The following is a 27,096-nucleotide window of genomic DNA, read 5'->3' on the forward strand; positions in this document are numbered from 1 at the left end:
GTCTCGGTGAAAGGATTGATGATTGAGGACGATTTCACACATGTCTCCAAATAATGAAAAGAAAGTTATGGTTGCCCAGTTACCCATAACCATCCGGGTGTGTAGGTCACGTGACTCACACTAATTTTCTGCGTTTTGATTGGATAGGAGCGATGAAAGGCGGGAACAAGCTGCAAATAAGGAAGTGCAATTTGCCCTGCACAGAAATGTGTTTACTCTAGTTTACTCCATTTATTTTGTCATCATTAACAAACAGCATCGGGAAAAAACATGACGAACGACGCACACAAAACCCAGAGTTTACGAAAACGTCGAGGAAACGGTTTACAAAAGCCAACACTAAACAGGTTTGCATTTTAAGCAGAGGCTATTTTTATTACTGCATCATGTTGTCACGCTTAGATTCGACCCAGAAATGGAATCAAAAATGTAGATCTCTTTTTGCTTCTAATTTTTTTTTTATTATTTACGGATACGGATACAACAGAGAATTATATAATGGTGTTTAATAACTTGAATATCAAAAAAATATTAACTAAAGACCAATAGGTGAACTGCTGGTAAAATATTGCACAACGACAAAGCCTATTACGGTGACTATTTGTTCATTGGTGCAATTATGTGTAAGAAAAAGACCACTTTTGGATAGCTGTATTGTCAGCCCCTTCAGGAAATGTCCAATGTGTCAAATATTATTGGTTAGAGTGGTTGTGATTGCAAAAATTACGCGAATTCAGTTGAATTGGCGCGCTTTTTTATTTTATCACGGTAGTGTTTGCGACATCACGAGTTCCTTGATTTGAAGAATATATGTAAATCAATTAGTCAAAGTGTAAAGCGTGAGACATAAATGCAACCGTGTATTTAATCCCAAATTACTACAGAATTTAAGTTGATGATACACAAAACTGTACTGAGTAGAGTAGAATTATATGACTTCATTAAATTTCATTGTCCTTACAGCACTCCTGTCAGTTTGAAGGAAAATTTGCCCCACCAGAAAAGAAACCATTTCCACTCTGACTTGTGGTTCTGGCTGACTTTGCAGAACTGGATATTGGACTTTGGAAGGCCTATCGTCATGGTAATAAGGCTTTATAAAATGATCATTATAAAGAATCCCTGCCACAGCTGAATTTGCTGATTGATGGGACTAAGTTGTATCTTGTGGTGTGTTACAGATAATCCTTCCTCTGGAGTGGTTTCCCCTGAACAAGCCCAGCGCTGGAGACTATTTCCATATGGCCTACAATGTCATAACACCATTTCTTATGCTAAAGGTAAGTGTTATTAATACATTTATGCAAAGTTCATGCATGTCTTTGGGAATGTAGAAAACAATGTGATTTGACATTGACAGTACTTTTTTTTTTGGGATGGAAATGTATACTTTCATGTAGCTTAGAGATTTATTTCAGTCTTCCAGTTTGAGGATATTTACATTGTTCATTTCACTACTTGCAGAAATATATCTTCTAGTTGGGATAGGTTCCAAAGGAGGGTCCTCCTGACCCTGAATGGGATATTGCAGTCAAGAAAAATATATATATATATGTAAATGAGGAAAAACTAATATAATTGGAAGAACCATTTGAACTGAAGACTTGGCTAAATCCTTTGCAAACAACAGTGCTATAAATAATTTATGACAAGAAAAGGTATGTTAGGTGTTTTGGAGAACTTTCTTTAGCTGAAGTTCCAGAATCAATTATTTGGATGAATATTATTATTATTATAATTTATATAGCTTTGATTAATTCATAATCAGAATTTTAAATGTTTGGAGTGTTAAAATTTATCTTTGAGTTTTATTTACCTTCAAAGCAGCATCCAGACTTCAAAACTGCTTCATTGAAATGTTAATCTCTCATGAAGAAAATGCATTGTCTTGTCACCAGTTGATTGAGCGCAGTCCGAAGGCACTGCCTCGCTCCGCTGTCTACCTCTGCATCATCACTTTTGTCATGGGAGCCAGCATCCACTTGGTGGGAGACTCCATCAATCACCGGCTCATTCTGAGTGGGTATCAGCTCCATCTGTCAGTCAGAGAGAATCCCATCATCAAAAACCTCAAACCTGCATCTCTGGTCAGTGGGAAACACTGTTAATTACACTATCATCTTTTTTTGTATTTTTGCTTGAGCAGAGATCCTTTATAGCTTTTCTTGCCTTGGCTCATGCTAACCTGCACCAACTGTTGTGGTTGTCACCGAGACATGGATTGATGTGTGGCATATATGTGACCGGACAGAAATAATAGGCACATTTTACAGAATGGTTAAAGAAAGTTCTCCAAAACACTTGACATCCATACATTCCCCTGTCAGGTTCGTATGTATATTGTGAAGAAAACTAAGTGGATCTTTCTAAATAGATATTTTAGTTGTACAATAGCTAGATTGTTCTTTTTTTACTTAGATGAAGGCTGACAGAATAGTTAGCTGTGTATTTATGTTTTATGTTTTATAGGATTATTTTTTATAAATTATACAGAATTTATCATTGGTGCTCCGTTCAGTGATGTTCTGTAATCCCCCCGATGTACCATAATTGCGTCAGTATAACGTACCAGTGGGTGGCGCTGTTGCTTCAGGCAGAATAGGGACTTTCTCCTAATCGTGAGTTCTTTTCTTCTTTCCCCACAGATTGACTCCTTTGAGCTGCTGTATTTCTATGATGAGCAGCTGGGACACTTGTTGTGGTACGTGTTTAAGACTTCTTAAAACAAATAAGTGTAATAATGAGTGTGGCTGCTGCTTCACACGTTCACTGAGATTCACTTGTGTTCCTAAAACAGGAGAAACTTCAAAAAGAACACAAATCTCTGAACAGCTAAACATACATTTGTTATTCATCCCTGATGTCACTGATATTTAAATCACTTATGTTCTGCAACTATTATGTTTTATAATCATGTAGCATGAACTGACATAAATTTTAAATTGAGTTTCTATTTTGCTGAGAGGAGGAAGGTATGCACGAGATGGAAATAAGATTAGATTGGACAGAAATCAAAGACAGATTTAAATCAAAATGCCGCTAAGGCACCTTTTTAAATGAACAAATCAAATCCCTCTTCAGCTATCGACTGCACGTGACATGATATAATGGATCGACTGCATGTGATATGACATAATGAATGGGCACAGCTGAAAATCAGGCAATTCACACATATTTTGAGTCCACCCACACATTTACAGATGGCAGCATAAAATGGCTTTCTGTTTCACCTTTGTATAAATGGCCATGAAAGCCACCAATCTTCCGGTCAGCTTGTTCACGGACCTACAGGAGATGCTTTAAATCTCTATATTCTTTGAACAGCCATTATATAACATAAATGAAAAACCACATCAGTATGTCACAGCCGTTGTTCATGTGTTTAGAAATGTATACGTGCCACAAATCAAATGTTCACCATCACATATAGAGGGTTCATGAGATGAAATGATGGTTGACAGAGTTTTGAAGAACTGTTTGTCTCCACCAGTTTCATCTGCAGTTCCTCAGGTCTTTGAAGCTTTTCTTTGTCATTCAAGGTATATTCCTTTCTTCATCGTCCTGACCCTCTACTTCAGTGGATGCTTCACCAAGGCCAAAAAACAGGAATCGTTCCCTGTCTCTGGTTGGCTGTTGCTGGGGCCAAGTGCACTCTATTACTGGTACGTCACCACTGAAGCCTTGCTCATCATTTATTGACGTCAACATGTTTCACACAACTTGCGTAACAGCAAATGGATCTTAAATGAATGTTATAGCACTATGAATGTTATAGCACTGTGTCTACATGGACGAAGGGTTTTTAGTGAAGAGGAGCACCTTCACACAGAGGTTGCAATCTATCTACCGGTGCTTGTAAATACAGAAACGGCGTTTGCGGTGTGTCAGTTTAGGGGTACTTGTCAATCCTAACCATACAAAAACAGCATATATTCTGACAATATTATGTAACTTTGAAAATATATGTTGCCTCGCTGTGGCTCATCTTTCATTTGAAAGAACTGAAAAAAGGGGTCGTCTGCAGAAAGCAGTGACCTGCTTGGCAAGGACACAGCATGTCTTCTCAGGCAGTGTTATGGAACACACACCACTGGAAGTCTGCACCGATTTTGAAACATTTTAGAAAGTGGACATTTAAGATTCCACTAAATAGGCTCCCTGGGATCTTCAACACGTGTTGCATTTTTTTCCTGCCAGCCAACCATGAGCAGGATCAGCCTCGTTTTCTCTGGCCCTCACTAGAGCCCTAACAAGCCAAACCTAATTTTAATTAATTTTCCACAGTTGGAGCCCACTCTGCAACTACATAGCAATCAAATATCAGGTTATTAACTTTGTCCAGTGCCCTGTCCTCTAACAAAACAGAAATAGCGTCACCATTTATTCTCTCCCTGCAGCAGACCTCTTTCATTGGCTCCCCCTGACCTGAGTGAGCCACACCAGAAACTTTGCCCTGAAATCCTACTCTAGAAAAGAGTTGCTTCATTTGGTTCTGTGGCAGTAGATGTTTTCTAATGTGAATATTTGGAAAGATTTTCAAAGGTAAATGATACCACGCAACATTTACCAGCGCTGAGAAATTAGAAAAGAGCTGCAGTCGGTGTCAGAGACTTATGCTTACACATGGGACCCTTTGTGAAGGCTCTCATTTTGAATTCAAATGCATTACAGTGTGTGAATGTAATATTTCTCTGCTGTTGTCGGTCCTCAAGGTATTTGGTCACAGAAGGACAGATCACGGAGCTCTTCCTCCTCACCTTCCTCGCCATGGTAACCATCTTGATCTTTAAGCAGCACAAAGGCCTCAGGCCAGACCAGAACGGCCTGTTCCTCCTCTGCAGCTTCACAGTTACTCTGCTACTGGTGGGGCTGTGGGTGGTGTATCTGTGGAGCGACCCAGTGCTGCGAGAAAAGTACCCCGGACTCATTTACGTACCAGAACCCTGGTCCTATTATACGTTACATATCAGCAAGAATCATTAACTTTCATATCTGTTTTTTGTTATTGTTTTTTTTTTTAGAAAATAGTCTATTAAATGACTCTTAAGAACAGTGTTTGTGTGTTTATTTGTGTTCTGGGGGTCTCTTCCCGGTGGAACATGACTGAAACGCTTCCCAAAGGAGGTGTCCAGGGGCATCCGATACAGATGCCTGAGCTGGTTCTTCTCTTCTCTCTGTGGAGGAGCAGCAGCTCTACTCTGAGCTCCTCCCAGCTTCAGCTCGTGATAATGGAAAATAAACCTCCCAGCTGGGAGCGTTCCTGCAGGGCGAATCAGTCTGTGCTTCTGGATTTCATGAGGATTTGCTGCGTTTTTTCCTTCCACCTTCACAAGCCTCTCAGGACCTGCTGCAGAAGCGATCGTCACTATAACAGACGTTTCACTCGGTCTCTCACTCCTCCGTGAAGACTCAACCAATGAGGAATTCAGGCAACATCTGCCGTCAGTTTCTCCCGTCTCATGTTGGAATATTTTGCTTCTCTCAGTCGTCACTGGCATCTTGCCGTTCACAGCTCTAATTGTCGTGATTACTTCAAATGAACACACACCACATTCCTTTCATTTCGTAATGAGGGGATCATCTAAACTTCAAGACATTCATGGTGCCATGACCACAGACAACCAACAGTTGACTGACATTCCTACCTCCCGTCTTTCGCCACTTCTCACCTCCACAGTTAGATTTGCTCCCAGGATGTGACAGTCATGTTGCTTATTAGGAAGCCACAGAATCGATGCCCACAATCACACATTTGGGCTGAGAGGCAAAAACCTGGAGCCTGATCTCATGAAACAGCAGAAAAAGCAACTGCTTTAACAGGAAGAAACCTTGAACAAGGTGGAGTTGAGGAGCAGAACAGTGCATCCTGCAGCTGCTTTAGAAAAAGCACTGTTTTCTTACAATTGTACATACTGTATATTCTGGTAGCAGTTTGTTTCTCAGTTGGATGCAGGTGGGTTTTAAAGGTCTACAGTTTAAACACGGTCGAACAGTTTAGCAGCGTATTCGGTTACAGAAGACATCCTTTCATCATCCCGATGGAGCAGTGTCATGTGATTGACAGCTGATAACTGCCGGGGTGGTGAAAAGCGAAAGGACATGCGACACTGTGGATCTGATATCTGTGTCACCATAGCAACACACACTAAATCATGCACAGGCTCACAGGTGGTGGACTTTAGACAGGAGTGGAGAGCCAGGTGGCGTGTGCTGGTTCCTTCCTGGTGACAAACGGATCCTCTGCAGAACAATGGTGAGATTTACACGTTTGACTAGCTGATGTATTTATTTCATGTATATTGGTACATGTTTACTGCCTTACTGGCCGAATAACGTCAAGTTCTTTCACCTCACAGGCTAAATTCTTCACTCCAGTTCAAATAAATGGTGCGTCTCTTTTGCAAGTTTTAAAAAAATATTTTTTTTCTTTCTCTTTAATGACAATGTTGAAAGAACAACGCTAGTTTTATTTGTTCCTGTGAGCTGAAACAATATGTTTGATCATTTGAGCTGATTTAGATTCAACTTTATTCATCTGGCAGAGTTCAAAGAGTGCTTTTCCTTATATGACAAGAAGCAAAAGGGCAAGATTGATGCCAAAACCCTGATCACAGTGATGAGATGTCTGGGTACCAGCCCCACCATCGGAGAAATCGAGAGACATCTACAAGTCCACAAAATCGGTGCCTCACCCACACCTTTTAACAACCAGAACATTCCTACAGGCAGTCTCATTGTGTTAAACTATGTTTACGTCCTGTACTTGTGTTCAGAAAAGAGTGGTGAGCTGGACTTCTCCACCTTTCTGACCATGATGCACAGACAGATGCAACAGGAAGACCCCGAGGCTGAAATCTTTGAGGCGTTTCGGATGACAGACAAGCAGAAGAGAGGTTTCATCCAGGCATCGGAGCTGCGGGCCAAGCTCACCACATTAGGAGAGAAGCTGACAAACAAAGAAGGTAAAATGCCTTGATGATCTTGATCTTCAGCATAGCAACTACAGACAAATGTTCCCTCAGTTCATCCGGTAATAAGATGAGGTTAAGATGAGTGAATGAATGGATTATTGTTAAAGGAAGTCAGCTGTCAAGGTGAATTCATCAGCCGTTGTCTTTGCCTCTAGTGGACGAGCTCTTCAAAGAGGGAAACATCAAGTCAAACGGGATCGTCAACTACAAAGATTTCACCCAGATGGTGACGCTTCCTCCCGTCGATTACTGATCGACATTTCAAAGAAAAGAAATGTTTGCTTATCTAACATAAGCACAGTACTTAGAATAATATTCCCTCGGTGTCTCCTGCAGGCCTGATACAGCGGGAGGCTGCATCCCATAGTGAGATATCGAGTGAATATTATGAAGAATTTCTGTGATAATAAACTGCTGTAATAAAATGTTTTAAATTTGGGGTGTAGCAGGTTCCTTCTTGTTTAGGGGGATTGGGTACAATTGATTCATTGTTTTAGACCTGTGAGTAGGGTTCGTTAAAGGTCTTCTCTGCATCTTTGTGTGAGTGTTCTTGACCATGACGCATAATGAGGAGAGAAATTTGCATTTCACCTGGAAGGCAGGGATATTTCTGACATTTTCAGAGCGCCTGATCCATTCGCGTGAAAGCTGCAGGTGAACAGGAAGTCAATGATCTACTCACGTCAGCTCTGAAACCGAGGTGCTGCCCAGATAGTTTTTGGAGGTTCAGGGCTAATACGGCTCCTCCCCACCTGTCCCCTCTGCTGAATTTAATAACACAGGCGGCCACAGGCTCTGCCTGGAAAGACTGGATTTCATTAGTTATTCTTGATATGCTTTTCTGTCATGAAAAACTGACCTGTGGCTCTACCAGCATTCACCTTTCTGCTGCAGGATAAGTGGTCGGTGCTGAGGGCCCAAACAGGGGACAGGTCCATCAGCGACAGGTTCTGGAGCCTCAGCTGCAGAAATAAAACATTCACCAAGATGTTGGGTTTATTTTAATGGTGGTGACAAATGCCTTTTTCACCCCGAGGAAGTCAGCATTACTGGCAAAATGGTCTATTTATATGGATACAATGTAAAACTGTGATGTAAAAATGAAATATAAAATGTTTAAAAATCAAGTCCTAACCATATAAAAGGAAACATAATTCTTGAAAATGATCAGTGTTAAAAATTCCATATTTAAGGCCTACATAAATCAGACACATGTGCTCCCTTTGCTTTCCATCTTAATCATTTACCAGTCTTCTGATATAATAAAAAATTTGGTTTTTTGTAAAGAAAATTTAAATAAAAAGAGAGACAGGTGAATGCTGGTGCAGCAGCAGCTGGTTCAACTATTGGGCGGAAAATACGACACGGATGCTGTCGCGATAGGTCAGAAAGAACAAAGCAGAAGCTGAACAACAGTTTTTATTCAACATTTTTTCTTAATACACCATAATTACACGTGTTATATATATAGACTAAAAAAAGAACCAACATTAAAGTAACTCAATCTGATGAATGCTTCTTTTGACGTGTTGGCGAAAGGTGATTCAAGTGGTAAAGGCACTGGGCCCGCCAACACCATGACCTGAACCTTTGTCTTCTGTAGCACCGAGGAGTTCCTGCCGCTCCAAACCTTTTAGTTTGAATTTTATTTTCCACAATATGGACGTGATTAAGCTCAATTTTCTTCACACAAGCTGCTGCAGAAGCTAAATAATCCGGCTGAGCGTCTAGCTGTTACTAGCTAATGTTTTTGCACCATTCGCAGCACATGTGACCTGAAGAAAGATGAAACCTGCCATAGCTCTCTCTACCTCAATGAGAATACAATATAAATGATTTGCAAACCTTTGGTAGCTGTTATTGTACCGCAGCGATGTCGTTCAGACTGGCATGTTCTACATTAGAGGGAGGACATCATTTCATGCTTCTAAAATGATTATTGTTGCTCACTATGTCAGTGATTCTTCAGTATAATATGTGAAAGTTTACAACTACCCAAGTCTGCTAACATTCCTGAGAGTTGTCAAAATGTGGATGGTATTAAAATATGTTTTGGTCACTCCTTAATTTGTCGTTCATGTATTTCCTTTGCTCTCAAAGCTAAGCTAATGCATTTTTCCCTCACCAGTAACCTGCTGTTAGTGGTGGTACTGGGTTACACTCCTTGTTCAGACGCTGTGCCGTGTGTAAAATTAGTGCACGTGAGGCATTTACAGTGTTCCCAATGAGCTAAGGTGAGATTACAAACAACGCAAAGGTAAAGTTAACAAAAGCATTCCAAATACTGGACTATATGACTTCAGGCTAGTGTCAGTATTGTAAAACCACATGCCAGTAGTACCAAAACAGTTGCCGTAGTTTGGCACGTGCTGTTGAGTGGTGACCTAGCATGCCCTGAGGGTCAGGTTGGTAACATCACAGCAGCTCTCGTTTATTGTGACAATCCTACTTGCGCAATCTCAACATACACTGTGTAACTGTGTATGTTGCTCTGATTGTACAGCTATGGCTTAAATAGAAGCATAGGTGGGTTTATCAGCATGTGTCACAACAAAATAGCACGTGGTTGTTCTGACAGGAGACCCTGCTGCGTCTGTTCGCATAAAAAGATAAAAATGCTGCCCGAAAAGTGACACGAAATATTTACAATCTCATTCTTTGCCAAGAGAAGCTACGCTGCGTCACACTGGGAGTCCTTGGGGGTCACTTTGGAGCGGAATTAAATGATCATTTTTGTTCAGAGACAAAGAAAACCGGACAGGGCTCAGATTATTGAACATTCAACATGATGAATATGAGTTCAGTTCATTCGCTGAGTGGTTACTCCATTGAGCCTCAGTCGGCGGAAGCACTTCTGGCTTGCGGGGGGGGCTGACTGCAGGTTTTGCAGCACTGCGCTCGTATGTTGGGCAGTTGGCAACGTCCAAGCCAGAGGAGAGTCTGACAGAAGCGACTCGTCAGGCGGTCGCGCACACAAACGGGTCCTGGGGGAAGACAGGGATTTCATGTCAAGGCAACACATAGAACAATCACAGTAACACTTTGGGGTGTTGGCCTTTTAGTCATGTGATCATGTGATGAAGCACACACTGCGGCGACTCATAGCCCTCATTAGCACGAGAAGCCACAATTTTACCTTTGAAAATTAGTTTGGGTGAAGCAACAACAAAATCAGCAAGTGGGAGCGAAGCTGCCCCAGAAGGAGATTTGATGACATCATTGTTTGGTTGAGTGGAAATTGCAAAGGATGAAATCAAATCAACTGGGAATTGAAGTTTCTCTGCCTCTTATTTCATGTCGGTGACCAGGTGACCCGGATCGTGGGTTGGATCTGCACACTCTGCGCTGAGCAAAGATGGATCAAAGAAGATCAAAGGATGGTTCAAACGGCTACTGAAGCTGCTGCCCGCTCACTTTTGGGCATCCACGCTAATGCTAGCAGATCAAACAATGTTGCAGATAAAATAGGAAAAATGTCTCCTGCAGCCGTCGCTTTCTGTATTTATTTTTTTTATCCATAAAGGCTTTCCTGCATTAGAGGGTGCAGCCGTGGGTGGTTTGAACAGATTTGAATAAAAATGTATCCACCACACTGATTTCTGACGGTTGAAGTGAACCCAGATTTTTTGACTTTAGTTCCAATTGCGCTCCAGGAAAAAACCTGGTAGTTCAGCTGTTCAAACAGTTTTTGTCCACTTCCTTCTGTTTGTTCCATCAAATGCTGTTTTCAGCCTGTCTCCTCTGACACGGCTGCTGAAAACAGCACCGTCTGACGTCAGGTACACTCCGACAGAACCTACAGAACTCACAAGATGAGTCACAGGTCTTAAACAGAACTAGAGGTTCTGTGATGTCTCTGGAGAACAGAGGCGCGCTACAGCTGCACTCTGTATGTAAATGTTCTTTTTTGCATGGCTTTCAATTAGCATTTTTCTGCCTGTCCTAGTTTTTTTGCATGGTTGAGAATTCAGTCACACCATCTGTTTAGAAGATTTGCATTTGTTCTTTTAATTAATTATGATCTAATTTAACAAAGTGAAGCATTACTGAGTGATTCCCTACAAGAAACACCAGAATAATTCCTCCCTGTTAATGCAGGCGTAACGGCAGTAAAACATCTGTAGATCAAGAGTGATCTGTTGTCACTAGTCAACCTGCAGCTTGCTCCAACAGAAAAGGGCAGATAAAAGGTTTTTGAAAGGATTTGCCAGTGCAGCTTCACACCATTAGGGTTCAGCCCTCTCCTCTCCTCTCCTCTCCTCTCCTCTCCTCCTCCTCTCCTCTCCTCTCCTCTCCTCTCCCCTCCCCTCCCCTCCCCTCCCCTCCCCTCCCCACCATGTGAGTGCACGGGGTGCATGTACAGATACACATCAGCCTTTGTTCACCTCAATCAGTGTTTTCACGTTATAGAAAACGTGCAGCTACATTTCTGGACTTCAAGCAACAGCTTTTTGTCCTAAAGGATTAGAATGGACCCTGGTGTAGAACCAGCCGGCCCCAGAACCTCAACCCGATGTTTTTTTTTAATAAACCCCCGTGTACAAGCCATGTGAAGAAGGAACCTGCATCATCTTCATATTGTCCTCTAGCACTATTCCACCTTGACTTCCTGGTGAGATATTAATTATCTGCAGCTCAGATATATTGTCAGGACCACAAAAGTGAAATCTATCTTGGTCCTTGTGAGTCTCACACATGGCCCGACACATGCCAGCCACTTTAGCTCAGCGCTGAATAGAAGCAGCCTCTGGTGCACGTTTGAAGCAGGGCCAGTTGAAGATGATTTCACCTTAGAGGCTCTGAAAACACGAGCAGCAGCGGCATCGAATAGCACGTGACTACATGCTCGTCAACACTTAAAGTGGCAAAACGTGATCTGATTAGCATTCCTCTGTCAACGCTACATCAAAACACCCCGAATATATTGTATATTCTTACAGAGCCCAGGCGGTGCGGCAAGTTCCATTATGGACCTTACATATATGACTGTTAACTGAATTCATTTAAATGATTGACGTACAACCATCAAAACGTTTGATTCAAAAGTGCCTTGTGACAGATTTTATCTTGTCTTTTCCTGTGTCTAAAATGTCCAGCGGTGTCGTTAATTTCACACTGTCGTATCTTGCAAGCAACAATTTTATCCTATATTTTAGGGACTCGGAATGAACGCAGTCTAAAAATAATTACAGAATGCAGCACCACAGAGAAAGAGGAGAAGGTCCATTAGGTTTCATCACTGGCACCACTTTTAAAGTGCTGCTCCTGAAGTGGACCAGCCTGTTTACAGAACCACCAGCAGACTCTATTAGAAAAAGGAAGACACATCCTGGCTTTAATGGTCTAGTAAATACAGTAAATACCTCTCTGCGTTGTGAGGACGGTTCTGTGGAATCACACAGGCCCTTTGTGCTGCTTTGGGCCCTGTTCAGATCTGCATTTCTGATGCAGTTTCACCACCAAATACAGGAAATGATTGCATTACTAATCACTCTTCACCTCTCAAAGCATCATACTCAGACATTCGTGAGGAGCTAACCCCCAGACTGGGTCAGATCTTACGGAGCTCTTGGGTGGCGCGCCACTTCCAAACATTTTTCTTTTAATGGTAAAATTGGAGGATGAATATCAGAATCTTCATCTGCTGACTGGGAGGCGATGAAGCACATTTGAGATGGTTGAGAGGCACTCGACCAGCAAGACGGAGAAGATGAGGTTGACCACCTCTCTCTAACAGTCTCTGGATCTGCAGACTGAACATCACATTAGGATTTTGAACTCTATATTCCTTTTGGTTTTTATCTATCTTTTGCCGGTGTGCTAGTTATATAATTGCTGACTTTTGCATTTGTTTCCTTGTTTTTCCATTGTTGTCTGTTTACTCCAGTGGGACCTAGTTGGTCTTAATAACGGCCAGAAATATTTGAAAACTTTGCAATACTAATTGTTTTTATTTGAGTTTTTTAAAAAAAAAAGGTGTAGGATCACAAAGAACACTGTTTGTGCCTTCAAAATGTCAGCAGACCATCCTGTGAAGAACGGCACCCTATCAGATCAGATAAAACATAAAAATGTCAGTGACTGGAACGACCCGGACTGAAGAAAAGACTGAAAGAAGTGTTGTTTGTTTCATGAGAATGATAGTAGTAGGAACAATTTTCTGTTGCTCCACTCAAATTTGAAAAATGCTTCTTGGCAACATGAACAACAAAGCATGCTAAAAGCTAAAAGCATCCAGCAAAGAAAGAAATGTTTGAGTGTGGCTGAACGCAGCTCAAACCTGCGGGAACATCACGTCACGTCACGCGTGTGTTTCCCGGCAAACAAGCGAGCAGCCGCCTACGGTTCGTTGACATGTCTGTTATCAATGGATGCTTTGATTGCTCCATCTAAGTCCCTAAAAAACCAAGACTTCCAACATCTTTCTGTGTCTGGCTAACAAAGACGATGCGTTGTGATGTGGTGTCATGATTCCCGCCGACTGTGAACTTCAGCACAGTTAAGAGGATTTGTTAAAGGTTATTCTTTTTTTGATATCGATCACTTTGAATTGAATTCTCCAGGTCGATAACCTTGATTCACACTCTTTTCAGACTTTATTTAATTCTCTTCATCTTACAAGCTGGAATTCTTTGACATTTATCCCAATATTGCTGTTGGCGTGTGTAAACAGTCTGTCAGTATTAACAGACGCTGCAAACATCAGCTTATTGCTCCCCGTTCGACCCAGTTGAAGTCTATCAGGTTGACTGGTCACAGCAATCTATGACTATTTCCTGAATTCAAATGAGACATCATGATTTACGGCCAAACTGCAGCTATTTCACACTCTGTGATATTGGCTTCGTGCAGACAGTCTCTCCATCTTTTACGCTCTAAAACCCACAGCCACTGCTAACTGCTCTTTAGAAGCACTGATTGATTGATAAAGTCTTGATTTTGACATTTTGTGCGCCTGCATTCACACAAAACGTGTGAATAAGTGATTGGATCAGTCAATTAGCATAAAAATGTCCTCATTGTCTATATATTCAGACAAACACTTAAATCTGGAGTAACTCACCAGACGAGGTCCTCTCACACTTCTGCACGTTGCACTTCTGTGTGCTTGCAGGCTGAAGGTCGTGGTCACATTTTGATGCATCCACTTCTGTCTCAGCCTTGGTGTTGATGCACTTGATGAGCCGGCGCTGCACTCCTCCACCACAGGAAGTGGAACACTGCAGAAATACGACAGGAAATCCCACACAAATGTAGTTTTTAATACCTTCAGGCTTTAAGGTACAAACTTTATATTTGTTTTCGTATTTGTGATGTTTTTAGACCAGACGAGGAAGAGATTAAACTGATTCTGTTACTCTAATACACACGATTAAAACAACAAATCGTCCCGCAGAAGACAGGCTGTAAAAACAAGCAGCGGCCATCAGGACCACCAAGATGAAGACAGAAGGTTCTGGATTCTTTGGATTACAAATACAGCAGTCATGATGCCATAATGCCACAGCAGTGCTTCAACTTGTTTTAATACTTTGTTGTTATGGTACCGTTTGATTGCTTCAAAATTAACAACAGCAAGATCTCAGACAACATGGAGCAGATAAACTAGCAACTCTCCCCTCTTATCTTTTCCCTCAAAACAGAAACCAGAATGATACTATTAACCACTTTAGTTGGTTGTATAATAATTTAGAACCCGAGTTACAACCTTTAGAATGTACATTCCCTGAACGACGTCGAGGACATGATGAAATCTAATGAGTTCTTCCACAATTATTTTGGGAAGGAAAATGTGAGGGTAATGATGCCTGAAGCTTTTGGAGTTTTTGTATATTTGTGTGTGTGTGTGTGTTTGTCTATTTCATGTGTGCCAATGAGGGTGAGATAACAAGATGCTATCAATACAAAAGGGTCCTTCACTCTCTGAAATAAACAGATGAGCAAAATGAAAATCTTTGAATTGTCTTATTTTATCTTATCTTTTTTCACTGTAAACACTTAATAATATTTTTAATTAAAGTCGATCTATGGATGGTAGCCAGGAAGTTAACCGCAGGTGGAGCTGAGAAATCTCTCAGGGGTCCCATGTATTAACTTTGAATCGATACTGGCCTTTACATCAGATTGAGCAGTGCTACACAACAGAATTAAAATCCGTCGCCCATCAATTTCCTGCAGCTGCTGTCCTGATATCAGGTTAAGTTAAAAGTCAGACTCACCACACGTGACTGAGGTACTCAGACATGTTGACTGCTTTTACTTTACAAAGATAAACGTGGCTCTCTCACTGTGTCTGAACAGCAAATTTACAGGTTTTTGAGCTCAAACCAAAAGACAGAAGTGGTGGGGTTCTTTTCAGCTCCAGAGGCCTCATCTGCACAGAGAATATTGCTGTTTGGAAGAAATGTGCCTTGAAAGGGTTTTATTTAACCAAGCGTACAGAGGAGCAAAGAGCTGTGAGAAAACCACAAAACTAAAGGACCAGCGTGGAAGCTAATGCAGCAGCTCTGTGAGTGGCTTTCAGCCAAGGACACTCGAGGACATACAGTAAATGATCGATCCAAGCCTTTGTCCTCTGAGGAGGGAAAAAAAATCTTTGTCTTTGACAAATCATTAATTGTAGTTGATGCTCTTCAACGCCCAGAAAATTTAAGCGGGAGAATCTATTCTCTATTTTTAGATGAGGAAACTGCACTTGTATGCCTTGCCCCCACCCCCATCCCCCCAACAAAGACCTCCCGAGTTCTAGTTTCATCTCAATATTAACAATTTTAACAGTAATAAACGGATCAAACACAGCCATTTTCAAACAGGTTCAGTTCATTTACTTCAATATGGAAGCAAGCGCTCGTGTGTGTGCAAGCGTGTGTGTGTGTGTGTGTACCTGTCCCCATGAGCCAGTCAGCCATTGAACACACAGTTGGTTATTACATGACTGGATGCGGCTGGGTTGAAGGTCCAGATCACATCGATCCTCCTCTGGACAGGTAACTACACGCTGCTGCTCACCACCTCCACACACCTCAGAACACTGATCACACACACACACACACACACACACACACACACACACACGCACACACACACGCGCACACACACACACACACACACACACACACACACACACTAAATGATCGATAAAGTGAATTGCGGCCCTCAGTGTCGGGTCTGATTCATTTTCACACATGTGGGGCTGATGGAATTTCTAATCCACAACATTTCTGATAGCAAAACAGCTGAAAAGTGTCAAACTAAAAGGGAGGTGTGGTCAGAGTGTTCTGGTGCTCCATCATCATCATCAGAGAATGCACCACTTTCACATCCCGTCGAACACTCACCTGTCCCCAGGAGGAAGCGTACCAGTCCAAACATGGTTGAAGGTTACAGGACAGGTGGGTCTGAGGTCTGGAGGACACAGCTCGACAATGAAAAGGTCGCAGGGACCTTTCGTCCCGCATGTCGATACATGTGACTTCCCGTGTTTTAGCACCACCCCCACAGTTCCTGGAACACTGGGGAGAAAACACACATGCTTTTGCAGGGGTTCTGAGTGGTTATTATCTCAGAATCAAAGCAGTGACCCTGGAACAACTGTGTATATAAAAGGAGGTAGGTCAAATATTCAGCAGACTTGATGGACAGAGATAAACACTGCAACGAGAGCGGCCTTCCACCCACTCGTTGTGTGGTGAATGGTCTGTTCTCTATATTGGTTTGGATTTTCTTGTTCTCCTAGGTTGCCATTTTTGCATTAATATATATATATATATATATATATATATATATATATATATATATATATATATATATATATATATATATATATATATATTATATATATATATATATGTATGTATGTATAGTTTCCTCCCATCTCTGCCATTCTATTGCATGTCTGCAGGTCATATACAGAAACATGTTGAAACAAAAGCCTCACCTTACTCCATTCTTGGACTTTCCATGAGGCGCAGGGCCGTAGGTAACACCGCTGGGCTGGGGCAGGCCTCTTGGCCGGGTCACAGTCAGAGTCAGAGCCAGAGCTGCAGGATAAAGTCCTCCAGATTGCCCCCAGACCACAGCTGGTGGAGCACTGTGGAAGAACAGGAGAGCTTTCAGCCTCTTTCACACAGTTTGTAGTTTTCTTACAAACACAGCACAAACTGCCGACAAAACACAAAAGAAAAAAAAAACATTTTTCATGGGCACTTTTCCTTTTGATGTCTCTGCTCAGAGGAACTGAATAGGAACTCTGTGGTTGAGCTTTAAGACTAGCCAGCATAACTGTTTTGTTTGGCTGGAACCTTTGAAGGTTTTCTCTGTGCAGTGATGCGAAACATTCCCCCTGCTCGCTGTAGATTAAAGTGTACTTCAACATTCTGGAGACAAGATAACGTTAGTATGTGCAGAAAATTCTCCAGGACGTTATTTATAGGTTATCAACTTACTATAAATAATCTTAAAACGCATGGGCACACATGTGTAGACAAACACAGAAGGTGGGCCCTGCTGCCTAAGAGGAATAAATAAAGAGGAATAAATAAAGTAACTGACAGAATTAAAATCATAGTTCAACAAATTCTACAAAACTATATTTAGGACTTTTGAGTCTGATTTGAAAGAGGTGCTTTTGTGGGCCTCTAAGTGAACATCTTAATCTCTTTAACATACTGAATCCACCTGCCCTCTGCATGCTTTATCGATAAAGATAACCTCAAAGTTAATTCCAATAATGTCTGGATATTTAAGTTGCTGTCCTCTCCAACTGGTGTCTGTCTGTTTTTCAGCAGGGATCTTGTGGATTTATTGTGATTGTCATTTTTGTTATATATGTTATATGTTACACATATAATCTTTCACCAAAGAAGAGGAAATTCTGAGAAAAAGTGTGATATAGAGCAATGGGTGGACTCACTGCACTCCAGTTTCCGGTGATCCAGTAACCTGAGAAAGTGCCCTGAGGGGAGGCTGTAGTTTGGACAGATGTTGGCAGCAGAGTCGGCCAAAAAACAGCGGGACGTGTAGATGTTGGGGGGTCTGGATGAGCTGAGGGAAGCCCGATACTTCTCTCCGTCACCATGACAGGCATCGGCGTTTCATCAAGTGCTTCCAAATCCAACCACGAAGCCTGGGGGGAGAACTCTGCGCCCCCTCTCTCAGCGGAGGGAGGCTCAGTCGGATCATATTTCCTCACAGCTGGCAGGAGGTCAGCTGGAGAAACCTGCGTGGCTCCTTCCAGCGCTGTAGGAGGTTCAGTTGCAGTTCCAGATGATGTGGAGATATCAGACGCCCGGTGGTTACCTGAAATTTGCAGGTAGGGGAGGGGGGTGGGCATGTATTCCTCAGAGAGTGAGGCAGTAGTGGGATTAAAGTCTGTGTCCCATGAATATCTACCAGTGGCATATGTTGGGCTAAAATCACTGTGATCTGAGTCCAAATCCTCCAGTATGAAGCCAGATGCAGAAACGAAGCTCTGACTGGTTGTCTGAGGTATTTCTGAAGCACTCTCATCCAGCTGGACAGACTGAAAGGTTTCCTGGTCTTCTGGAATCACAGTACTCTCTTCATAGTTATCATACACATACAGGCTATCATTCCCAACTGGAGCGCTCGTCGGTGTGTTGGGAATGCCAGAAATAGTTGTATGAGATGCGTCAGCGTTGACAGTGAGGCTGTCCTCTGTGAAACTAAGGCCATTTTCAACCTCTGGTCCGTTGGCATCCTTTGTTGGCACACTGAGATGGTTGTTTCTCTCTTCTTGTGTTTGTGAATGCTGAACTACGGGCCTGTGAGTGGGGGAGACGGGCAGGAGATAGTCCTCAGAGAGAAAGTCGTCCCACTCCTTCGAATTCTCCGCTCCTGCGTTTCCATTGTCCCCCGTGGGGTCCAGGATTGTGTCTGCTATCTCCTCCCTTTCCAGTGGGAAATGGAGGGATTCCGTAGTTACCTTTGGAATCCCAGCGATCTCTGAGGCCGCCGTGGAAGCCATCTGGGTTGGTCCTGCATCCTGTGGAACACCAAACACGCGGCTGCCCTCCACACCATTCTCAGCAGTTTCCTCCAAGTCTTCATGGAAGTTGATGAAATTATAATCATAGTAAAAATCATCAACCTGAACGCTGCTTTCAGGGAAGCGGCCAATATTTTCTATGTTATTGTGGTAGTGAAAATCTCCGAGGGCATTGACGTCGCTGGCAATCGGTGTCTGTGCCCTGGTGTTGCTGTATCTGGGTGGAGGTTTGAGATCAGATATGGGGTTGATTTCATTCAGAACATCATTGCTGGACCAGCCGCTGCCAGACCAGTCTCCATAATTATCCACCTCTTGTGGACAGTCTTGAATGGAGCAGATGGCAACAGCAGTGGGCTTCTTCTGTGGGTCACAGTCAATGCCCGTATTTCTGGAGCAGGTGATGTTACGGCGACGAACGCCGCTTCCACAGGTCAGTGAACACTGCATGGACGGAAAGACCCAACAAGTAATGCAAAGGGTTTATTTTATAACAATACCACCAGAGTTAAAGTAAAAACAGAGCAGCGATGGAATTTCTTTTTTTGGACCCAATTTCAAGACACTGTGAAATCACTGTGTTGGAAACTTAATATGAATCCAGAGAAGAGGATAAATCTGAATTTGGAAACAAATGGCTCATAATGCTGGTCCAGACTGACCTTTGACCAGTTGCCAGCAGTCCAGTCGGCAGGACAGGGGATGTGTGTGTTGCAGGAGGACAGTGAGGCGGGTTTGGGCACGTGTTCACACTCCCTGGACGACAGGGCTTTCTGCTCCTCGGCACTCACCGCCTGAATGCAGAGGACGGTCCTCTTAGTTTGGCCCGAGCCCCCACAGCTCGCAGAGCATTTCTGCCACTCGCCAATCCACCACCTAACACAAGCGGGGGAAAGAGGTAATTCATTGAGTGCAAATGGCCTCCCGGTCATCAAAAACAGCTACAATGGAAATATGTTTTCAACTGCACCTCTAGCAGAGAGAATGATAAATGTGACTGTTTTTACACTTGTTTCTGCAGGGAGCGTTATAGCTGCTGTTTTTACAAATGAAAAAATAATGAAGCATTGATAAATAAGATCCGGAGCGGCGGAGAAGCAGATACGCCGTATGTCATGTTTTATAAATTATTACTCTAGTGGTGTCAGTCAGACTAAATATGTCAGTGTGCTACCGCAATAATAGTGGGGGTCAAGTTCTCGATGGCTAGCAGGGACCGGAAAGCACATTACAGTGGTGGTTCAGAACCAGATAAACAGTCCAGACCAAGCAAGCAATTCCAGAGAGGGCACGGCAATAAATAAAAGCAAATAACAGTTTAAATTACTAACACAATGAAAACAACACACAAAAAAAGAAAACACAGGGGACCCTTAAGAAACAAAGGCCAGACTGAGAGAATATGAGAAGACAATCTGAGGTTGTGGCCATTATTTGCAGAAATAAATGAGGAAATGAGAAGTCCAGTGGGCAGAGCCACCAAGGAGGAGTTGATAAATGGGACACAATCAAGGGCACAAAAGGGGCTTCAGCTGACAAAATAGCACAGAGATTTAAATCTGCAGGATACCTGCAAACACATAGCAGATAAATTTGGAATCCGATTCAGGTACAAGATAAACATCCAAAAAAAGCCCAAGACAAACAAGAGCTGTGTCTGACTGAATCAACAGCTGCATCAGTGACTTATAATAAACTGCATTCACTGAGCAGTGTTTTGCTTCCTGCCATGAGATTCAGACAGAAATGCAAAAATAAACCAAAACTGTGACGACAGCATCGCGGAGCTTGACGGGCAGTTCTCCCAGCTCAGAGTGATGAAGTGATGAAGTGCTGACATCCAGGAACTACTCACACAGCTGGACAGGGATCTTTCTGACAGCTGGTTTGGTTATCATCGGGGCGGGTTAAAGGGTCACACCAGTGCTCCTCCACTATCCCGGTCGTCCGTTCCACACAGTGAACAATCTGCCTCTGAACGCCTGGAACAGCAGAGGAAGCAGAGGAAAAGCTTCAACCACGCTCACACCGATGCAGACGAGTGACAGACATATTGTAGACTTTAAAAAGACAGATATGAAGTGACACACGCTGAGACATATCAATCGTGGAGGTGTCAGACAGCAAAACACAAAGCAGCACATTAAAGTATTTGTTTCCTGAGGCTGAGGCGGATTTGTTCCCTTTCAAGCCTTCTTCTCACCCTCCTGAGGTGATATATCTTCCATCAGAACGAGACACCTCTCACCTCTGCGTGCTCTCTGCTGTGCACACTGAGGGCCACAATAGACGCCTGAGAGCTACACCTTCATAGTCACTGCTGAAAGAGCAAATCTGCTACATTTAGAACCCAGAAACCCAGATGGAGGCTGGAGAGGCTGTTTTTTTTGGCTCAACTGAGCTGGTCCTCCCATATATTATGAAATAATAAATCACACTGAGCACAGGAGCAGCATGAGGCTGATCGGATGAGGAAATATAAGAGGGAAATACTGGCTGCAATTAAACTTCAAGTCTGCTCTTTGCTGTGAGCAGCTTTTTTGTTAAGAATATATATTTACATAATTTAAGATTCATGAATATATTATATTTCCACTAAAAACTTGGTATATATCAACTGCAAAACTTTGAGATTCAGTACAAGTATAATTATCCCGTCCCAACCTAATGCTCTGTCTCTTCAGCTAATGAGCTTGTCTTTTTTGACTCTGTGACATATTCATATTCAGAAGCTATGGGATTAATTTCCCATTTGATGCTGGAATTCAAACCGTGTTATTGCGTTGAGAACAAAACTATCTCAGACGAAAAATGGCTAATGCTGATGGCCAGTCCAGTTGTTCTGCTTTCTGTAAACTTACAGTGAATAAACACCGTCTACTTTGATTTTGAACAAAGAGGACCTTATAATAAGCTGTGAATTTCTTCACTAATGTAACAAGGACATTTATGCACGTTGGGTGAAGGCTGAGTTCACCCCTGGATTGCAGAGCCCTTTGTGAGCATTTGTGGGTTCGGTACCGTGCCTGACCAGAGAAGCCTCGGCTGAGAAGCAGACCCACCACCATCAGCAATTCAATCGTGGCTTGAAAATCATGCAAAAAGTAAAGTATTGAATTTTAAAGTCCATTTTCATAGAATGATGAATCTGGAGGTGCGATCTTCCACTGCCCTGACCTCTGCCAATGAGCCCTCGGGCAAAATGCTTGAACAAACTCTGTTAATTGCTTGGTTAGCATTCCCAATAACAAAGAACTTCTGTTGGTCTGGGGGGGAAAAAACTTTGAGAAGTCAAGAACATTCATGTTCCTCTAAACGTGCTGGAACTCTGGTCGCCTTTATTTATGACAGATGTGCCGAAGCCTTTGAGCAGGAGACGTTCTGGGTTCAACAACCTTCTTTCTGTCATCTGTATGCAGGTAATTGATGGATGCAAAACAAAATAGTTATTGCACAACAAAGAAGTTTTAAAAGGTGCACACAGAATGGCTAAACAAGACCAACACAGAAGAAAATTATGATGACGGTAATCGTCAAAGCTTCTAAAGAAAATGGCTTTTTTTCATCTCTGGAAAGAAAGATGCGATGAATTATTGATAACAGGGCTGAAAATTGATGATGTGCCAACTGTGACAATCTTCCATCTGTTAAAGCTTTGAATTTCCTTTTAAGTCTGATTTAATATGAAAAGAGATATAGAGCTTTTTTTAACCTTATTACCATCTCTCTGAATATGCTTTCCTCCGTGGACAGACAACCCTATTCTGTCTTTTGTAACCTCTTTCATGGAAAAGTCAGGCAGAGCAAATGCAGTTTCTTTTATCAGTTCCACAGCAAGTCAGCTTTGTGGGAGGGCCAAAGATAATGTTCCTACCTGCTCCACAGGTAGCACTGCATTCAGTCCATGACCCAAACTTCCAGGAGAAACTCGATGTAGGGAGGCTGTTGTTGTCTGAGGTATTCCGATTGATTGTGTACTCGTAGCGCACGCCTGGATTTGGCTCTTGAAAAAGGAGCTGAGTGCACAGATTCCGCAAACTTGTTTGTATTTCTTTGTTGTTGTTCATCAATTTACTGATAAAACGAATGTGTCTAACAGCTTTCGGCTGCAGTCTTACTTGAATCCAGAGTGGTTCCGTGGTGGGCCCAGGAGACGTCAGGTTTTCCAAATGCCTTGTCCTCTCATAGGTGAATATCGTCCCCGCTGCCTTGTAGTCACCATTCCACTGGATCGTCCAGCCCCCATTCAGAAAGTATTTGTTGGGGTTGTCGCTCCTGAGAGCCAAGAAATTTCCAGCTTCAGCCACTTCCTCGATACGGATATCCCTGGCCCCCTCTGGTATCAGTCCAATGTCAACATACCCTAAAAGAAATATCCAAATGGTTCTCTAAAACCACCACTTCGGACCAACATGAGGCTTAGAGATGAAGCTCCATTATATCTGCAGAAAACGACATCATCCCAACAGTCTGCTCGCTCTTTTAGGTATTAGTGACCGCTTGTTTTAAAGCTTTAGCTTTATCCCTAAGCCTAAATAGAGTCAGCAGGAAAAACAGCTATCATCAAATCACTTTATCTATCATACGAAGTATCTCAGTTAAAGCTCATTTTTGATGCTGGCAGATAAAGCATATCATTATAGGGACTGGGGATTTAATATAATTAATATAACATTTATAACATTTAATATAACTAATATTTTATCATATATTTGACTATTTATGAACTCTTTCTCATTAATACAGTCTTTGTCTCTTCACAGTCATTATTATATGATGAAACCCAAAAGACTATTTTGCACTTTGAGCCTTTCAACCACTTGAAGCCTTTTTGAAGTTAATCAGTTATATTTTGTTATAAATAATCAGTCTCTCGTGTTTCAATATTTCATCACGTGTTCATATACGGATAGATAACAATGTAAAAGCATTAACACTATATTTTCAATAATAAATCAACCTAAAGGTTTATTTAATTATTAATGGATCCATTTTGCTGACAGCCTGCCAAGTTGAATGATATACATGTGATTTTTTAATGCGTGGAATTTGTTGGGAGTCATATCATTGTAAAAAATGGTCAGAAACATACCGAGCCCTTCACTCTCCTCAAACGTTCTCCTCACTGTCGTACAGGTGGAGCCGTCACCGTTACAAACACCGCATCGGTCTTCAACAGCGCTGGACTCCACCACATAGTCACAACCAACCTTCTGCAACATGCATGCAAGACAGGAAGCCACAATATAGAGATAAATGGCAAAAACTGCACTGAAGGAAAACTAGAGGAGCAGCGTCTGCAGCACAGAACATCAGTTTCATTTCAGTTTCCCCTTTCTGATAATAAAAAAAACAGAAGTTCTTTTTGTCATGCTTTATATACAATGCTGCGGTCCATCTGTACAGCTGCTCCCACCTGTTCCAATTAAAGCCTGGGATATATATTGGACCACACAACTGGACCACAGGTGGCCAGGGCCTGCAGAATGTTGGTTTAGAGTCAATCAACGGAGGGGCAAGTTAAGCTCAAATTGTCATTGAGGTTAATGCAGGTTCTAACAGAAAGCTGTCAGAAGACATGGAGCCACTACAAGAAGCACTAATGGCTTAATGGACCTCACGGCTGGACCGCAGAGCAGAAACACATCCTCATGTGATAAAGCTCATTATCGCCTGGATGGCCGTGAAGGTGGTGATGATTTGGGTAAATGCTGCTGGAAAACGTGCACGTGGACACGTAGCGCCTACCTAATCATTGCCGACATCACCCTCTCATGGAAGCAATACTCCCTGACGGCTGTGGCTTCTTTCTACAGGAGAGTCTGTCCTCTCACAGAACAAAAATGGCTCAGCAATGTTTGAGAAGCACGTCGATGAGGTCCAGGTGTTGACAGCTCCTTCAGGTTTCTCAGGTCGCAAATCAATCGGGCATCTGTGGGATCCATGGAGGCCCCACAGTGGAAATGACAGTTCTTAAAAGACCTGATGAAAACATCCTGGTGCCAGAAACCTCAGCACACCTTCAGGGTCGGGGGGAAGGGGGTGGGTCCACACTTTGATGGTGTGAGCTGGGTGCTTTCTTAAAGGGGATCAACACAATATTTGCTCGTAATGTTATGTCTGAATGGTGGTTATAATAATATAATAACATTATGATATGAAAACGATATTGCTGTAATCTATTTTATCTATTTGGAAGCTTATTTCTTGGGCCGTCAATTTTAAGACATCCGAGAAAAAAGATTTTTGTTTTTATCTGAGGCTTTTCTGATTTTTTTCTATTGTGGAACAAATCAAAGTAATTTTGTCCACTGTTGATAGCCTTCAGAACACAAATGTAATAGTAAATGTGACAAAAATGTCACAAAATGTCATGAAATCAGAGTCCTGGAGTCCGTCATTGTGGACCACTCAGCATCCAGACAGCGGTTTTCCCCCTTAATCAGTGACTGGCATTTTCGCCCAGAGTGATAGGTGGGAGCAGAGAGATAACAGCAACAACAAGCTCATTTTCATGCAGAATGTCAAATTCCCGCTGCACCCGAAGAGAAATCAAAACGAGGGTCAACTGAACCTACTGTGCATTCTCATAACAAACAAACTGTGGGAGAAATACGAGATCGGGAGCAGTAATCAAGCCGAGACCGGCGCGTTTGTTATGCACGCTACAGCATGTTAGAGAGGATCTAAAACTGTCTACCATACAGATGCCGTTGATGCACATATCTCTGCTTTTGTTGCCCTCGTAGCACAGCGTGCCATCGGTGACGGCGTCGCGCAACTTTTCCGAGAAATTTTCATTCAGGGGGCGGCAGTGCAGCTCACAGGGGCTGGCTGAAAGGATTTCAGGAGAGGACAAAGAGTCACATTTACATGAATTAACGCCTCCAGGTGACAGTTTAGCATCAGTTTGGCCTGTTCACCTTTGTTAAAGACGGTTTCCCACTTGTAGAACGTTCCCTTGTACGGCAGGACGTTGAAGTGACCACACTGCACGTCTCTGAAGGTGGGCACTTCCTGCGGACACGGCGTGATGTTGCAGATTTTATATCTGCGGCGCTCTCCCAGACAGTATGTTCCTCTGTACTTTGGACTGCAGGTTGTTAAAAAGTAAGAAAAGTAAAAAGTTAGGCTTTCTGTCAGATGTGTGAGCTTGCTTTTATGCTTTTTTAAAGTTTTTTTTCAATTATTTATTTGGTTTCTGAACAAAAACACTCAATATCACAGTTCTACTGCCAGAATCTTGCTCCAAATGGTCCACCCAGGGGACCACTATGCTTCACTTTCTACAAAAGGAGAAATGAACGAATTATCCGTGTTTGTTATTTTACTAATTTTATCCATTTGATTTAATTTAGGAAAAACTTGCATGTGCGTGTTTGTAAACACTACATAGACTAAAAGATGAGGACATTTTCTGCTCTCACAATTTGGGGGACTGTTTGAATGTTCAGACTTGGATAAAGGTGGCCATGGCAGATGTTGTTGACTCCCCACTCCTCCATTCCTCCCTGGCTCTCTTCCTGCTCCACAGTCTCTGCCCACGACACCGAAACACCTTCAGAAGATGCGCCACCCTGTCGATGTCAATTGGATCAGATCACCCCGTGGGGACCTGTCCACCTACTCAGCCTGTCAGCATCCATCACAGGAGCTCCATTCATCTCAGCCTGGAGTCTGCTTCATATCAGTAGATAATAATCTTTTGACTCTTTATTGGAATCCAAAATTTTTTTGTTAAAATGATACAAAAATATTTTTTTCTGGCAAAATTCCCTTATCAATGTGTGACAATTTATCAACACATTAAATGAACGAATGGTTGTAAAATATCTGAGATGTTCATTTGAATAATAATGATAATAGAGTCCAATTCTTACTCAGAGCTTTTTGTTGGTCGCAACAGCAAACTAAACGGTGTTTTAAGTTTTCTTTTTGTTGGCATGGTGAACTTACACTGGGTTATCACAGTCTCTGTGGGCATTCTGGACTCCGGCTCCACATGTCCTGGAGCAGGCCGACCACTCGCTCCACGATCCCCAACCTCCGTTTATCATCGCAGGCTGATGCCCGACGGGCAAGCACTCCCCCCGGAAACACCACTGGTGATTACACAGA

General features: G+C 42.5%; 3 protein-coding genes across 4 annotated transcripts in view; 2 read left to right on the forward strand and 1 right to left on the reverse strand.

Moving 5' to 3' along the window:
* The first annotated feature begins 161 nt into the window (after positions 1-161).
* On the forward strand, positions 162-5,052 carry cln6a (CLN6 transmembrane ER protein a). The gene is made up of 7 exons (XM_057025795.1): positions 162-347; positions 964-1,084; positions 1,182-1,280; positions 1,899-2,087; positions 2,646-2,701; positions 3,540-3,662; positions 4,713-5,052. Exons 1-7 carry the CDS (start codon positions 271-273, stop codon positions 4,981-4,983), a joined length of 936 nt encoding a protein of 311 aa, XP_056881775.1. The 5' UTR covers positions 162-270; the 3' UTR covers positions 4,984-5,052.
* Positions 5,053-5,686: 634 nt separating this feature from the next.
* On the forward strand, positions 5,687-7,504 carry calml4a (calmodulin-like 4a). The gene is made up of 5 exons (XM_057025796.1): positions 5,687-6,253; positions 6,357-6,387; positions 6,543-6,683; positions 6,774-6,962; positions 7,127-7,504. The coding sequence occupies exons 1-5, from the start codon at positions 6,251-6,253 to the stop codon at positions 7,222-7,224; spliced, it is 462 nt and encodes a 153-aa protein (XP_056881776.1). The 5' UTR covers positions 5,687-6,250; the 3' UTR covers positions 7,225-7,504.
* Positions 7,505-8,374: 870 nt separating this feature from the next.
* LOC130521913 (A disintegrin and metalloproteinase with thrombospondin motifs 12) overlaps positions 8,375-27,096 on the reverse strand; it is a 42,099-nt gene continuing 23,377 nt past the window's right edge. For both annotated transcript variants that reach the window (XM_057025788.1, XM_057025789.1), the window contains 14 exons: positions 26,935-27,080; positions 25,902-26,071; positions 25,679-25,812; positions 24,071-24,191; positions 23,097-23,341; positions 22,853-22,994; positions 20,834-20,960; positions 19,641-19,854; positions 17,884-19,422; positions 16,909-17,061; positions 16,310-16,483; positions 15,856-16,002; positions 14,035-14,191; positions 8,375-9,955 (listed from right to left, as the gene is read on the reverse strand). In XM_057025788.1, coding sequence (XP_056881768.1) covers positions 9,807-9,955; positions 14,035-14,191; positions 15,856-16,002; positions 16,310-16,483; positions 16,909-17,061; positions 17,884-19,422; positions 19,641-19,854; positions 20,834-20,960; positions 22,853-22,994; positions 23,097-23,341; positions 24,071-24,191; positions 25,679-25,812; positions 25,902-26,071; positions 26,935-27,080 — 3,618 coding nt within the window. In that variant the 3' untranslated portion in view covers positions 8,375-9,806. The remainder of the gene's footprint in view (positions 9,956-14,034; positions 14,192-15,855; positions 16,003-16,309; positions 16,484-16,908; positions 17,062-17,883; positions 19,423-19,640; positions 19,855-20,833; positions 20,961-22,852; positions 22,995-23,096; positions 23,342-24,070; positions 24,192-25,678; positions 25,813-25,901; positions 26,072-26,934; positions 27,081-27,096) is intronic.

Source organism: Takifugu flavidus, chromosome 2 (assembly GCF_003711565.1).
Source record: "Takifugu flavidus isolate HTHZ2018 chromosome 2, ASM371156v2, whole genome shotgun sequence".
NCBI classification, from domain to species: Eukaryota; Metazoa; Chordata; class Actinopteri; order Tetraodontiformes; family Tetraodontidae; genus Takifugu; species Takifugu flavidus.